Below are 15,954 nucleotides of genomic sequence, written 5' to 3' on the forward strand. Positions count from 1 at the left end.
TTTATATAATAATGTTCCTAATAAATTGATGTTTTAAGATTTTTTCTTATTTCTAAAAGATTGATTTTTTAGATTAAAAACTGAAATGATTTTTTTTTCACTTTCTCCACATGGCACGTTATGTAATGACTTTTTTTTTAATATCAGAAAGTAATTTATAAATTAATTCATTAATTAAAAATTAACTTTTTAAAAATATGTGTGAGAAACTGAGAATGCCTAAATTAACACCAATCTTATTAGGAACAGAAAAAGTATGTTTTTATATTAAAAAAATACACCAAAAAATCAGTTAGTTAGTGTAATCAAACTCATCAACGATCTTATATTTTTGTTATTAGAGTTGAGATTGTTTCTAACTAACTATGTTATCAAGTCAAGAGTGTATAAATATAAGCTTTTGGTTCTAAAAAAGCACTAGTGTTCTCAAGCAATTTCAATACGAAATTAGCCACTCCGATCCTTTAACCAAAAAAAAAAAGATTAGATGTTAATCGTTGTTAAATGAACAGTAATCAATTCAATATAAAAAATTGGTTTAGAAGTCACACATTTTGACAATGGTTAGAAGAGGTTGTGAGCGCCGATGAGTGTCTCAGATTATAATGCCACTTCTGTCTTATTAATCCTCCTTTGTCTCATTGTGTAACTATAAGAGCAAGATCATTGCACATACTCATGGGATGTCTTTTGTTTTCTTTGTTATTTAAGTGATTGAAAAATAATATTTTAATTATAAATTTTCAGATAACTGTACTTCTGCACAAATTGTTTTAGATACCCACATACACGCGACGTGTCATTTATCTATTGGTTAAGATTTATTTTGTTTTATTTTTGGTTTTCTTCTTTTTCTTTTATACAGTTGCTTCTCTCTCTCTTTCGATACGACCGAAACGAAACAAAGAACATGAATCGATTTATCAAAATCGAGGAAAACAAAACAATCGATTTTTTGATCGGTTTCCAGGTGAAATTGATCACTCGTCGTCGTCTTCTTCTTGCTGAGATTTGTCCCTCTTGGTTTCACGGAACATATTGTATCAGGTATGGATCTCGATTCGCTGTTTTTGAAAAGTTTTTGTTATAATGCGACTTTTGTCTTATCAATCCTCCTTTGTCTTGTTGTGTAACTATAAGAGCAAGGCCATTGCACATACTCATAGGATGTCTTTTGTTTTTTTTATTACTTAAGTCATTGAAAAATAATGTTTTAATTGTGAATTTTTAGAGAACTGTGCCTCGGCACAAATTGTTTTAGATACCCACTTACATGCGACGTGTCACTTATCTACTGGTTAAGATTTATTTTGTTTTATTTTTGGTTTTCTTCTTTCTTTTTTATTCAGTTGCTTCCCTCTCTCTCTCTCTTTCGATACCACTGAAACGAGACGAAGAACATGAATCGATTCATCAAAATCGAGGAAAAAAAAAACAATCGATTTTCTGATCGGTTTCCAGGTGAAATTGATCACTCGTCGTCATCTTCTTCTTGCTGAGATTTGTCCCTTTTGGTTTCACGGAACATATTGTATCAGGTATGGATCTCGATTCGTTGTTTTTGTAAAGTTTTTGTTATAATGCGACTTTTGTCTTATCAATCCTCCTTCGTCTCGTTGTGTAACTATAAGAGCAAGGCCATTGCACATACTCATGGGATGTCTTTTGTTTTTTTTTTTTTTAAGTGATTGAAAAATAATGTTTTAATTGTGAATTTTCAGAGAATTGTGCCTCTGCACAAATTGTTTTAGATACCCACATACACGCGACCTGTCACTTATCTACTGGTCAAGATTATTTTGTTTTATTTTTTGTTTTCTTCTTTCTCTTTTATTCAGTTGCTTACCTCTCTCTCTCTCTTTCGATACCACCGAAACGAAACGAAGAACATGAATCGATTTATCAAAATCGAGGAAAACAAAAAAATCAATTTTATGATCGTTTTCCAGGTGAAATTGATCACTCGTCGTCGTCTTCTTCTTGCTGAGATTTGTCCCTCTTGGTTTCACGGAACATCTTGTATCATGTATGGATCTCGATTCGTTGTTTTTGTAGAGTTTTTGTTAAAATGTGACTTTTGTCTTATCAATCCTCCTTCGTCTTGTTGTGTAACTATAAGAGCAAGGCCATTGTACATACTCATGGGATGTCTTTTGTTTTATTATTATTTAAGTGATTGAAAAATAATGTTTTAATTGTGAATTTTTAGAGAATTATGCCTCTGCAAAAATTGTTTTAGATACCCATATACACGCGACGTGTCACTTATCTACTCGTTAAGATTTATTTTTGGTTTTCTTCTTTCTCTTTTATTCAGTTGCTTCCCTCTCTCTCTCTCTTTCGATACCACCGAAACGGAAAAAAAAACATGAATCGATTTATCAAAATCGAGGAAAACAAAACAATTGATTTTCTGATCGGTTTCGAGGTGAAATTGATCACTCGTCGTCGTCTTCTTCTTGCTGAGATTTGTCCCTCTTGGTTTCATGGAACATATTGTATCATGAATGGATCTCGATTCGTTGTTTTTGAAAAGTTTGTTATAATGTGACTTTTGTCTTATCATTCCTCCTTTGCCTCGTTGTGTAACTATAAGAGCAAGGCCATTGCACATACTCATGGGATGTCTTTTGTTTTTTTATTATTATTTAAGTGATTGAAAAATAATGTTTTAATTGTGAATTTTCAGAGAACTGTGCCTCTGCACAAATTGTTTTAGATACCCACATACACGCAACGTGTCACTTATCTACTAGTTAAGATTAATTTTGTTTTATTTTTAGTTTTCTTCTTTCTCTTTTATTCAGTTGCTTCCCTCTCTCTCTCTCTCTCTCTCTTTCCATACCACCGAAACGAAACGAAGAACATGAATCAATTTATCAAAATCGAGGAAAACAAAACAGTCGATTTTCTGATCAGTTTCAAGGTGAAATTGATCACTCTTCGTCGTCTTCTTCTTGCTGAGATTTGTCCCTCTTGGTTTCACGGAACATATTGTATCAGGTATGGATCTTAATTCGTTGTTTTTGTAAAGTTTTTGTTATAATGCGACTTTTGTCTTATCAATCCTCTTCTTCTCGTTGTGTAAATATAAGAGTAAGGCCATTGCACATACTCATGGGATGTCTTTTGTTTTTTTATTTATTTAAGTGATTGAAAAATAATGTTTTAATTGTGAATTTTCAGAGAACTGTGCCTCTGCACAAATTGTTTTAGATACCCACATACACGCGACGTGTCACTTATCTACTCGTTAAGATTTATTTTGTTTTATTTTTGGTTTTCTTCTTTCTCTTTTATTCAGTTGCTTCCCTCTCTCTCTCTCTCTCATTCGATACCACCCAAACGAAACGAAGAACATGAATCGATTTATCAAAATCGAGGAAAACAAAACAATCGGTTTCCAGGTGAAATTGATCACTCGTCATCATCTTCTTCTTGCTGAGATTTGTCCCTCTTGGTTTCACGGAACATATTGTATCAGGTATGGATCTCGATTTGTTGTTTTTGTAAAGTTTTTGTTATAATGCGACTTTTGTCTTATCAATCCTCCTTCGTCTCGTTGTGTAACTATAAGAGCAAGACCATTGCACATACTCATGGGATGTCTTTTGTTTTTTATTTTTTATTTAAGTGATTGAAAAATAATGTTTTAATTGTGAATTTTCAGAGAATGGTGCCTCTGCACAAATTGTTTTAGATACCAACATACATGCGATGTGTCACTTATATACTGGTTAAGATTTATTTTGTAATATTTTTGGTTTTCTTATTTCTCTTTTATTCAGTTGCTTCTCTCTCTCTCTATCTCTCTCTCTCTCTCACTCTCTCTCTCTCTATATCTCTCTCTCTCTCTCTCTCTCTCTCTCTCTCTCTCTCTCTCTCTCTCTCTCTCTCTCTCTCTCTCTCTCTCTCTCTCTCTCTCTCTCTCTCTCTCTCTCTCTCTCTCTCTCTCTCTCTCTCTCTCTCTCTCTCTCTCTCTCTCTCTCTCTCTCTCTCTCTCTCTCTCTCTCTCTCTCTCTCTCTCTCTCTCTCTCTCTCTCTCTCTCTCTCTCTCTCTCTCTCTCTCTCTCTCTCTCTCTCTCTCTCTCTCTCTCTCTCTCTCTCTCTCTCTCTCTCTCTCTCTCTCTCTCTCTCTCTCTCTCTCTCTCTCTCTCTCTCTCTCTCTCTCTCTCTCTCTCTCTCTCTCTCTCTCTCTCTCTCTCTCTCTCTCTCTCTCTCTCTCTCTCTCTCTCTCTCTCTCTCTCTCTCTCTCTCTCTCTCTTTCGATACCACCAAAATGAAGAACATGAATCGATTTATCAAAATCGTGGAAAACAAAACAATCGATTTTCTGATCGGTTTCCAGGTGAAATTGATCACTCGTCGTCGTCTTCTTCTTGCTGAGATTTGTCTCTCTTGGTTTTACGGAACATATTGTATCAGGTATGGATCTCGATTCGTCATTTTTGTAAAGTTTTTGCTATAATGCGACTTTGGCTTATCAATCTTCCTTCGTCTCGTTGTGTAACTATAAGAGCAAGGCCATTGCACATACTCAGGGCATCTCCAACCCACCTCTATATTTGCTTTTTAACTCTATTTTAAAGTAAAATCCACTCCAACCCAACTCTATTTCTACCTCTATAATAGAGATCTCTAGTTTTTCCTCTATATATAGAGGAACTCTATTTTTTCCTCTATAATAGAGTTGAACTTTTTTATTTATAAATTGGTCCTTGAACTTTTAACACTTTTATATTTATGATCAAAATAAATAAAATATATATATCAATAGTTTAATAATAATTTAAATATATATTTAAATAGTTTAATAATAATTTAAATATTTTAATAATATTTTAATTTGTATATTAATAGGATAATTGATTATAAAGTTAAATTTGACTAATTTTAATATTTTGGTTTAAATTTTTTTTAAGATTTTCGTATTAAAAAATTTTAAAGGTTTTTGTATAGAAAAATATTTTTAAAATTTGAGATTATTATTTGCAAAAGAAAATTTATATAAAATCTTATTAAATATAAATAACTTAAATATTTTAGTTTTTATTCATGCCATAACATTATTTTTAATACAACAAAAACTAATTATTTAATATTCTGGTAAATTACTTCCGGATTCACCAATATCCCTAAAAATTTGTCCAATCGAATTATTTAATACAACAAAGACTAATTATTTGATATACAACAAAGACTAATTATTTAATATTCTGGTAATATTTATGAATGTTAAAAATTTAAATAATATCATAATTTAATGAAAGTTTCATAAATACTAAAATAAATGGGTTAGTTTGCAACTTTTAGAAGTAAAAGGTATTAACAGTAAAATAAAAAAGGAATCTCTACGGAATATTTTTTTTTAGAGGAAAAAATAGAGATATCTGTTGAAGCAAAAGTCACTTCTATTATAGAATTCCTAGAGAAAACCATTGGAGATGGTCTCATGGGATGTCTTTTGTTTTTTCTATTATTTATTTGATTGAAAAATAATGTTTGAATTTTCAGTGAACTGTGCCTCTGCACAAATTGTTTTAGATACCCGACCTGTCACTTATCTACTGGTTAAGATTTATTTTGTTTTATTTTTGTTTTCTTCCTTCTCTTTTATTCAGTTGCTTCCCTCTCTCTTTTTTTCGATACCACCAAAACGAAACTAAGAACATGAATCGATTTATCAAAATCGAGAAAAACAAAACAATCGATTTTCTGATCGGTTTCCAGGTGAAATTGATCACTCGTCGTCATCTTCTTCTTGCTGAGATTTGTCCCTCTTGGTTTCACGGAACAAATTGTATCAGGTATGGATCTCGATTCGTTGTTTTTGTAAAGTTTTTGTGGGATTATTTTTTTTGTTTTAAGATCCTTCTTGTAGTATTGGTGAATTTTGAGGCTTTATGGGAATTGGGTTACGGAGCAAAGTTGGTTCCTTTACTAGATTTGATGTCTCTGTTCTAAGATGACATGAAGATTTAACTATCTCTATCTGTTTTGTTTGATTGCTTCTTCAACCGTAAAGTATAATTTTTTGTGTTTGTATTTCACTCTTGAAAAGCTTAAGTCTCGCTGCGTCAGACTTTGATGATTTCTTCTTTTATGTCCAGGTAAGAAAGCTAGCAAACTCGGGTAAGATAGCTGACCACTCTAAACAGAGATCTTTGTGGTTAAACTTCCTAGTGTGTTCAATGGTTTTAAAGGTATGATGTTGTATCTGCTTCTTTCTGCGTTTTCGGTTTCAGAATTTGTCAAAGATACTGCCTTCCACAACTCTCCAATGACTCAATTTGCTAGCGGTTTTATGGCCCTCCAGGTGTGGTTCTCTTTACTCGTATAGTTGTTTTCTTGTTCTTGTTATGAGATGGGATAAAGCTTCTTTTTTTTGCAAGATATTCAGGAAGCGATCTTCATGAGTTGGATGATGCAGTGAACATCCAAGCAAATAAAGTACCATGGAGATGTGATAAGGTTTCCTTCTCCTTATCTCTGTTTTTGCCTTTCTCTGAGTTTGCAGTCTGCATATAATCTATGGTTTAAATATATAATGCAAGGGTTGTCTCTTTAATTAGGAATTAACTTGGAGCTTCCATTCTCTGGGTGGATATATATTTCAGGTGTTATGAGCTACGTTTTTTGTTTTGGTCAGTGACTCTCGTATTAATGGGTGCCTTAAGGATTAGTAATTGCACGGGATGGTTGAAGCTATGTATACGGGTTGATTTGTCTGAATACCATACTTGACCTACTGTCTTCTGAAGATTGTGTCTTCACTTCAGTACCTTTGATGATAATTCTCATGTTTACATCAGTTTGACAGCAGGTATATATGTTTTTAATGTGGATTCTCCAAGCTGGTTTCATCATATACCTCATTTTATTTTTCTCTTGTGCCTTCTAGTCATATTATACGGCCAGTCTGTCGTAATGATGTCTTTATTTTTGTTGTTGTAGGTTCTTCTTCCACAATGGTTGTTAGCAACGATGATGGTAGCATAATTTATTTATTGCCGTTGTCAGACTTTGGTTTGTAGTGAATTTATTGTGTGTTAGCACATGTATACATACAAATATTCAAATTTTGTCTCGTGTTGGGGACTTGTGCTGCTGCTCATATTCACTTGAGTTTGTTATTTGGAAGGCTATGGTGGCTCTTGACGGAGGAAAGAAGAATAATAACGGTGGTGATTATTCACCCATATTTTGTGTTCAGCATAGAACAAGAAATCAATGTTCAGTTTTGTGTTGAGTTTGGAGTCAAGACACCCATATTTAGGAATGACCAATGGAAGGAAAAAAACTAAAAACAATAGGATGAAGATCTAAATTTAGATTAATATTATTAAAAGTTAGAGACACTAATTTGAGGATGTGCAATAGGTTTGCTCTAACTCCCTGACTACAAAAATAAACCACAATATAGCTTCAGTTGTCCCCTTTGCAGACCAGTATAAACCAAAGTTAAAAGAAAAGGTTCACCTCCTCATGGTGGAGGCTGAACCCTGGTTGAAGCATTAGCTAAGCGTTTGCTTGTCATATTGTTTCAATAAACAGCCCTCTGAATTCTCCAAAACCCTATCCAATACGATGAAAATTAGCTTGTAGAAACGTAACAGCCTATTTATCTTTTAAACTTTTTCAATTTCAGCATATGATTATATCTCGGTGTAATTTAATGAGCTTTGACTTACCATTTTTGGGACGGCCACAGCTATTTTATGACACCCTAAAGCATGCAAGACAAGCAACTAGAAACACTAAATGCTAACTTCGAATATGTCAATCATACTAGATTGACTATTAACTAGTATGATTGACATAAAAAAAAAATATATATATATATATATTAACTATGACTAAAGTTTTAATTATTGTTGTTTGTCAAAGTTACGTATACCTCTACATAAATTGACATATATAAGTTTTGAATTATTTTGGATATTGTTTAAAAAAGAATATATATTAAATACGTTTTTAAGTGAAAATCAGATAGATAAGATCAAATGCATCATATATATGTAAACAGAATCCCTTCGTAACATTGTTTTCACCTTTGTTTGTTTTTCAAAGATTTCGACATTGTCTTTGCCTTAGAAAACCTTAGTTATCTTGTTCTCTCGATAAGGTTTATCTTGTTCTCTCGATAAGGTTTGAATATCGATTATACAATTATACTTTTCAAAGCTTTACAAAAATATAATTAAGTGTCAAAGCTTTTACCAAACAAATTATTAATGTGAAAGGGTGGTTTAATTTGTCAAAGTTTTGGCATTTGAATATATACTACGTACAACCTCACCGACGACACCGACACCAACATCGACGTATCCGACTCTATAAATTGGGGACTTAAAAGTCCTAAATGCTATAGCCAAATACATCACAACTACAGAAATTAAATAAGAAAAAAAAAAGAGAAGGGAAGAAAATGTCGTCCGAATGTCCTGGTAAGTTTTTTGGTTTGTTTGTATAGTTCATACTTCTTAATTGATGTTAATATGTTATTGCGGCTTTGATCTATTCTTTTTCTCTTTTAAATCAAATCATACAATTGTTTAATACTAATATATATACTCTCTAGTTAGTTCAGAAGTTTATTATAAATCTGATTTTCTCTTTTTTGTTTGTTTGTTCAATACTCTCTTCTTTTATTTTTTGTTAAGGAAAGAAGGAAAAATTTTCCATTTGTTTCTAAGCTAATGTTTTCTTATAATTACATGAGTTGTCTAACCGCTCATTTTCTCACCATGCACGTGCCATGTAACAAGGAAACTATGGCAGACGCGTAATTCAAAGACACAATCAAATTTTGATTTCAAACATAAGACATAACTTTTGTTACGCAAAGTCGCAAACTATACTTAACTGCGCGCCAAATATATATCCAAGTTTGCAGTTTGCGCAATTTATTTAGACAAAAGTTTCCGAAGATTATATACGAGCTAATATATGATTTTGTATCAGTGTGGATTAAAATAGAAAATAAATCTATATATGTTGGAAAATACTTTATAGCTAACATTTTGAGGAAAATAGGAATTTGATGTTTATTTGATTGAGGTTATTATGTCATGGTCGGGTCAAGCCATGGCCCATGGTGATGTGTTTTTGTTTTGATTAACCCAAACATCAGCTTATGATCTCTAAAATGCCAAACTTAAATGATTTACCGATCTAACGTGGACCGCATGCAGGGAAGAACTCGTGGCCGGAGCTTGTGGGAACAAATGGAGACTATGCGGCTTCGGTGATAGAGAGAGAGAACACCAGCGTCGATGCTGTCGTGATTTTGGATGGAACTCCGGTGACCGGAGACTTCAGGTGCAACCGTGTCAGGGTTAGGGTTGATAGAAACCGTATCGTCGTCCAAGTCCCTACCACCGGCTAAGACGACATGTAAAATTACTATATATGCGTAATAAGATGAAATAAAGAAATCTATAATATAGACGACGATGTGTGCTTGGTTGGCGATCATGTATTAAATAATTATCGTTCCCCGAACGGTTACTGATGTCTAAACTTGTATAAATAAATGTATGTCTCTGGTTTTAAGTGAATGCAATTAGTGTTCCTATATCCTCTATAGTATGTTAGCTAGTTGCTTCACATAAATTTCAAGCAAAAAATTGTTTGTGTTCAATTAAAGCGACTTAACGGCTAACGAAAAAGTTAGATATTAGTAGACCATTACGAAAGAAAACAAAAAAGTAAGGTGCAAATAAATTACAGCAGACCGTGTGATATACAGATTGTAGAAAAATTAGTCATATGATAGTATGGTGTGATTGTTTAGGACGTCAAGTTTCTTGTAATATATAGTACTCCCTCCGTTCGTAATATAGGATGTTTAGAGAAGTTTTTTTGTTTCATAATATATGATGTTTTCAAGTTTCTAAGTAACTTTTAGATTAGTTTAATACTTTATATTATGCAGTCTTGTTTATGATTGATTAAATTTTTTAAAGTGGTTATTTCTTAATCTGCGTGTTTTACTCAAAACATCTTATATTTTGAAACGGAGGGAGTATTTGATTGTTTAGGACGTCAAGGTTCTTGTAAATAAAACGCATGCTGTGATTGTTTAGGACGTCAAGTTTCTCGTATAAGTAAAAATCAACACGTAACATGTGTTATATGTAAATGGGTTAATCAAGAGGCTCTTTGCATTCTCACATGATTTTTTTCACACATACATGTACATTTCACGAGGCGATTCCCATAACCCAATCATTCTACATACTAGATTGTCCATATTCGAGCAAAGTCATCTAGGTTCTAGTTTGTAGCACAAACTCCACCACATTCCAAGCTTACCACAAACCTAAGCTCCTAGCATACCAAACTCCCCATAGTGTAAATTTGTTCGTGGCCCAAGCTTGCCGTAACTCAAACCTTTCCACGTGATCGACAGAGAATTAATTTTCTGTCGTAACGGCTAACGAAAGTTAGATATTAGCATACCAAAATTTTCCACTCAAAATTTGTTGGTACTAAAAATAAAAACTACATATCAAATCAATCAACAGAGAATATCTTTTGTTTTTTTCTCTACACAATAGATTATGAAGAAGAAGAAAAAAATTAGTTACACCTTCAAGTTTAAGACTTAAAAGTTACAAAATCTCAAGGGGTTTATGTTGTGTTTAATAGTATAAATAATAAACCAAAACAATTTTCATTTTATCTCAAAACTCTGAATAATGTGTTTAATAGTAAACCCGCCAAGTGGATAGATGTAAAGATTTCAACATGGTATACAAAGTCAATGTCCAAAGTATACAGAAAATATAATATTGAAAGTCATGATTGACGTTCAATTATAACACCAATATAAAATTGGGATCGTAAGTAATATGGACTTTTCGCCGCTTAGACTTTGAAACTGTCTAAAAATGTAGGTACAAGGAGTGAGTTGGTGGGTGATGCAAAAGTTCCACATGTCAAATCATATGTATAAAATCAGATTAGTTCTTCTTTACATTGTCTTATTCACAAAATACTAAACATTTAGCAAAATGGGATCGGTGACGGTTCAGAAATCAGCTTTGCTGTTATGTGGAGACTACATGGAAGCCTACGAGACGATGGTTCCTCTCTACATCCTCCAATCGTTTGGCGTTAACGTTCACTGCGTTTCACCCAACCGCACGGCTGGTGATCGCTGCGTTATGTCTGCCCACGATTTCTCGGGTCTCGAGGTTCCAAATTTTTACACTAATCTTCATTAAAGTTTTCGAATTACTGTACGTATTTTTTTGGTTAATATATAATTTATTAAATTACGTATTCTTTTTTGAATTTGTTTCTTTGTTAAATAATAATTATTAACCCAAAAAATACGTATTTATAATTATTTGTATAAATCTCATATGGAGAAGAACTTGGCTTACTTAAAATTTTCGAATTACGTATCTTTGTTAACTAATAATTATTTTTTTGTATTAAATAAAAGCTATACACCGAGATGGTCGTTGACCAGTTGACTTTAAACGCCAATTTCGATGACGTCACACCCGAGAATTACGACGTCATCATCATCCCAGGAGGACGATTCACGGAGATTCTCAGCGCCGACGAGAAATGCGTCGACCTCGTGGCGAGATTCGCCGAGTCCAAGAAGCTCATCTTCACAAGCTGCCACAGCCAGGTTATGCTGCTGGCTGCCGGAGTCCTCGCCGGCGGCGTGAAATGCACGGCGTTTGAAAGCTTGAAGCCTCTGATCAAACTCTCCGGCGGCGAGTGGTGGCAGCAGCCAGGGATACAGAGCATGTTCGAGATCACCGACTGCGTTAAGGACGGGAGCTTTGTGAGTATGGTTGGTTGGCCTACGCTTGGTCACGGGATTAAGGTTTTGCTTGAATCTCTTGGTGCTAAAGTCTCGAGCTTGAAGATGGATCAAGCTTCTGTGCTTTTTCTCATTGGGGTGAGCTTCTCAATTCCTTAGTAAAAATGTTTAATCTTTAGTTTTGGATCATCAAGACTCATTGAAGCATTACTCTGTTTTTGTGTTGTTGGGGTTTTTAAGGACTATGTAGAAGACTATGGGGTCAATGTACCGTTCAGAGCACTTCAAGCATTAGGTTGTAAAGTGGATGCAGTGACACCAAACAAGAAGAAAGGAGAGGTGTGTGCAACGGCGGTTTATGATCTTGAGGAAGGACGGCAGATTCCTGCAGAGAAGCGTGGGCATAACTTCTTTGTGACGGCATCGTGGGATGATGTGTGTGTGGATGATTATGACTGTGTAGTTGTACCAGGAGGGAGATCACCTGAGCTGTTGGTTATGAATGAAAAGGCTGTTGCTTTGGTTAAGAAGTTTGCGGAGAAAGATAAGGTTTTTGCAGCTATTGGACAGGGTAAATTGCTTCTTGCAGCCACTGGTCTTCTTAAGGTAACTTGTCTTTTCTTTTGGGAAGAGGTTTTAGGTTACAACTTTCATATGATGAGCTCTGTCAAAACAGAGAATGCAGTTATAGGGAGTAGTACTGCATACCTCTGGAATCTAGCTAGTAAGCTTTTTCTTGGTCACTAGAAGTTTCTCTTTATGAATTTGTAGGGGAAGCGATGCGCGAGTGGGAAGGGGATGAAGGTGGTGGTGAAGGTGGCTGGAGGCGAGGCTGTTGAATCAGAGGGATGTGTAACTGATGGGAAGCTTGTGACGGCAGCATCAGCCGAGGATTTGCCTGCCTTTTTGTCTGATTTATCAACTGCTCTTGGTCTCGCTGTCATGTTCTAAGAGTTTGCAACCAAAAACATAAAAAAGATGGTTTCAGTAATATATATGTTCAATTATGTCCCACTGAATTGAAAAAAAAAAGAGCTCGATTATATTGTAGTCTCTCTGCTTTCGTAAATTCATAACATTCCAACATAATTTGTTGCTGCTCCTTCTTTTTAACCGCACAAAAGAGTTGGTTTGCATAGGATACATACAGTCTAGTTATTGCATCATGCATGCTTTAAGTTAGAAGTAATATACAGAAACAGAAAATATATTTTATGAATGTTTGCACAACGATTCATGAATCCAACATTGTATTCAGAGTTACGTACATACTCTCTCTCTCTTTTCGTCTAATGGTTGGTTCATATATACCATGTATAAGCACGTACGCTCGAGTTTTTCAAATATCTTACTTTGTGACTTAGGTGGGGTGGTATAACTGCAGCGCAATAAAACATATAGTCGGGGATATTAATATTCCCGTTTAAAGTATTATTGCATTTGCAAATAGTTTAATTGATAGATTATATAATTTTAATAAGTTGGCTATAAATTAATTGATAGATTAATTGGTTACAAGTTAAATAGTGGGTACAACCTTAATTTATTTTCGGAATATTTTATTAGTAGAATATGTTATTTCCAAAAATCTTAAAGAAAATATTTTAAAGAATCATTTGATATCATCTAACTTATCATATTAATTTCTTTAATTAAATTATTCATCAAATAAAATCTTTTGATATCTAAATTAACATATTAATTTGTTAATTATCATTATACAATACCTCTCATTTTATATATGAGTCTATTTTCTAAAACAAATAAATTATCATATTATTTATTATAATTAAAAAAGATTTTTATTTCCGGATATACCATAAGTTGAATTTTTAAAAACAAATATAAAGATTCAATCTATAAAATATTCAAGTTTTAGTAATATTATTCTTTAAAAATAATATCTATTGAATTAAAAAATTTACTGAGTAACGGCTCAAAATTTGAGTATTTAAATTCAATTTCATACTTTTTGTTGAGTTTTATAAATTTATATAATATAATAAACTTTAAATAATTTATTTTGAAATATTTTTTAAATATTGAAATTTGATATAAAAGTTAGAAACTATAAACACTCCAAATTTACAAAATTATATCTTATAATGACATCAAGTCATGATGTAAAATATACATTGTTGAAATAACTTCACGTACATAAACTAATACAACATATGAAAATTTTATTTTAAAATACAAAATATACAAAATTTTGTAAAAAATAAAATTCAACCAGTGTTATAGCAAAATTACTTATCTAGAATCATTTACAATATTAAACTTATAAAATAAGTGTCTTTTTCAAGTCATCATATTTAGCATACGATTTTATTGCATAATATTTTATCAAAAAAAACTTTTAAAAACAATCAGATAAATAAAAATTAAAATATAAATAAAATAAATTTCAATCCGTGCTCTAGCAATAATACTTACGGCAATATTTTTCATCGTCACCTACTTGGACTTTTTTTTTTCTACTTTGTGACCATGTTTCTCTTGATTGTTGGGTTGTTGATTGTCGTTTATGTTCTCTTTAAGAGTCTGGCAGCCCGTTTGAATGTGGTGGATTATTTGGCTTAGTTTTTTTATTATTTTTTATTTGGCTTAGTTTCTTTTGTTTTTTTTTAGATCCAGGTCTGTTCTTCTTTGTTCTCTAGCTAGTAGTATAAGCTTGCTTTATCTGTTTGTCCCAAAAAAAGCATAAAAAACGTGTGTATTTCCTTTGTTTTCCCCAGTTCTTATTATGATGTAATGACCGTTCGATTCTCTTATTATTATGTAATGAAGCTTCTTGGTTTTTGTTTAATTTCTCAAACACATAAACAAATTAATTCAACCCAAATTATATTTTCTTATAGAAGAAGAGAAGATTAATCGTTTTTGTTTTTTAGTTAAACAGGCGAAAACAAAAAATCTCACACAATAAAAGACAGTTAAATGATGCGTGGACACCATACTAAAGCAGCAATCCACACATTTCGTGTGACGGCAAAGGTAATTATTATTTATTACAAGTTGTACATCATTTGCCCAAAGTATTACTACAGTAAAACCTCTATACTCTATAAATTAATAATATTAGGATGAAGACATTTTATTAATTTATAGTGATATTAATTTATCTATAAATTAATAATTATTATTTTGTAGTGTAAATTAATAATTATTTATTTATAGATATATTTTTAATTGTTTAAAATTTTAAAATTTATGAATTGAGACAATTTTAGGAAAATAAGATTAGAATTTCAGATGTTGAAAATTTTATGGTATTGGAATTGAATTTGAAGTATTTAGAAAACATCATTGAAAATAAATTACAAATACTATAGAGAAATTCACTTATACACATGACATATATAAATTCAAATCTATGAATAAAAATATCAATTGTCATATTTTAATAGCTTATCAAACAATCAAATGTAAATGATGCATATTTAGAAATTAAAAACTTTAAAACGTTTTAGTTATTTTGATGAAATGTTATAGAATATTTCATATCATTATAGTCTGATGATACAACATAACAGTTGTATTATAAATATAATGTTTAGGAGACGCATACTTTATTATATCAATATATATATATATATGTAATTTTACATGATTATTAATTTATGATATTATTGGGACGATATTTTACATAGGAATTTAAAAAATTATTATTTTATTATCCTATCGAATTTTATTATTTTTTACACTGGCCCGACTTGGGACTAATAAAATTTATTAATTTATAGTGTTTATTAATTTATCGAGTATTAATTTATAGAGGTTTTACTGTATATCTTTTTAAGGTAGCTTATGTATTTATTTTTGAAAATGTGATTACGTTTTTTATTATAAATCTATAATATTTTGTTTGTTATTAACTCTTTTTATTTCATATTTCATAATCTTTTTATTTACATTATTAAAGTATTATATAATTTATTAAATGTTTGAAAGGAAAATGAAAAACTACATCAAAGTTGAGAACTTGTATTAAAAATTTATACGAAAATATATTATTAATTAACTAACAAAATGGTAATTTGTAATAACACATAAATAGACTCTCAAATATCATACCATCTATTTTTTATTGTCACATTAGCATTTTGTTAGTGTGGTTGCAAATTTTCAACTTTCATATGGTTTTTCAATTTTACTTTCAAACA

At 31.9% G+C, this 15,954-nt stretch overlaps 2 protein-coding genes and 1 long non-coding RNA gene across 6 annotated transcripts; all 3 read left to right on the plus strand.

Moving 5' to 3' along the window:
• On the plus strand, positions 5,543–7,247 carry LOC104785563. Of its 4 annotated transcripts, none has more exons than XR_767380.2 (6): positions 5,545–5,807; positions 6,111–6,132; positions 6,246–6,316; positions 6,393–6,471; positions 6,618–6,823; positions 6,955–7,247. It is a non-coding gene; the product is annotated as an uncharacterized LOC104785563 (long non-coding RNA). The 4 variants fall into 4 exon arrangements; XR_767379.2 differs by having other exon boundaries at positions 5,547–5,807; positions 6,401–6,471; XR_767378.2 differs by having other exon boundaries at positions 5,543–5,807; positions 6,246–6,471.
• Positions 8,311–9,579, plus strand: LOC109133064 (protease inhibitor HPI-like). Its single transcript, XM_019245707.1, has 2 exons — positions 8,311–8,447; positions 9,195–9,579. The coding sequence occupies exons 1-2, from the start codon at positions 8,429–8,431 to the stop codon at positions 9,386–9,388; spliced, it is 213 nt and encodes a 70-aa protein (XP_019101252.1). The 5' UTR covers positions 8,311–8,428; the 3' UTR covers positions 9,389–9,579.
• Positions 10,973–12,901, plus strand: LOC104785565 (DJ-1 protein homolog E). The gene is made up of 4 exons (XM_010510804.2): positions 10,973–11,201; positions 11,456–11,926; positions 12,029–12,394; positions 12,560–12,901. The coding sequence occupies exons 1-4, from the start codon at positions 11,019–11,021 to the stop codon at positions 12,737–12,739; spliced, it is 1,200 nt and encodes a 399-aa protein (XP_010509106.1). The 5' UTR covers positions 10,973–11,018; the 3' UTR covers positions 12,740–12,901.

Source organism: Camelina sativa, chromosome 5 (assembly GCF_000633955.1).
Source record: "Camelina sativa cultivar DH55 chromosome 5, Cs, whole genome shotgun sequence".
NCBI classification, from domain to species: domain Eukaryota; kingdom Viridiplantae; phylum Streptophyta; class Magnoliopsida; order Brassicales; family Brassicaceae; genus Camelina; species Camelina sativa.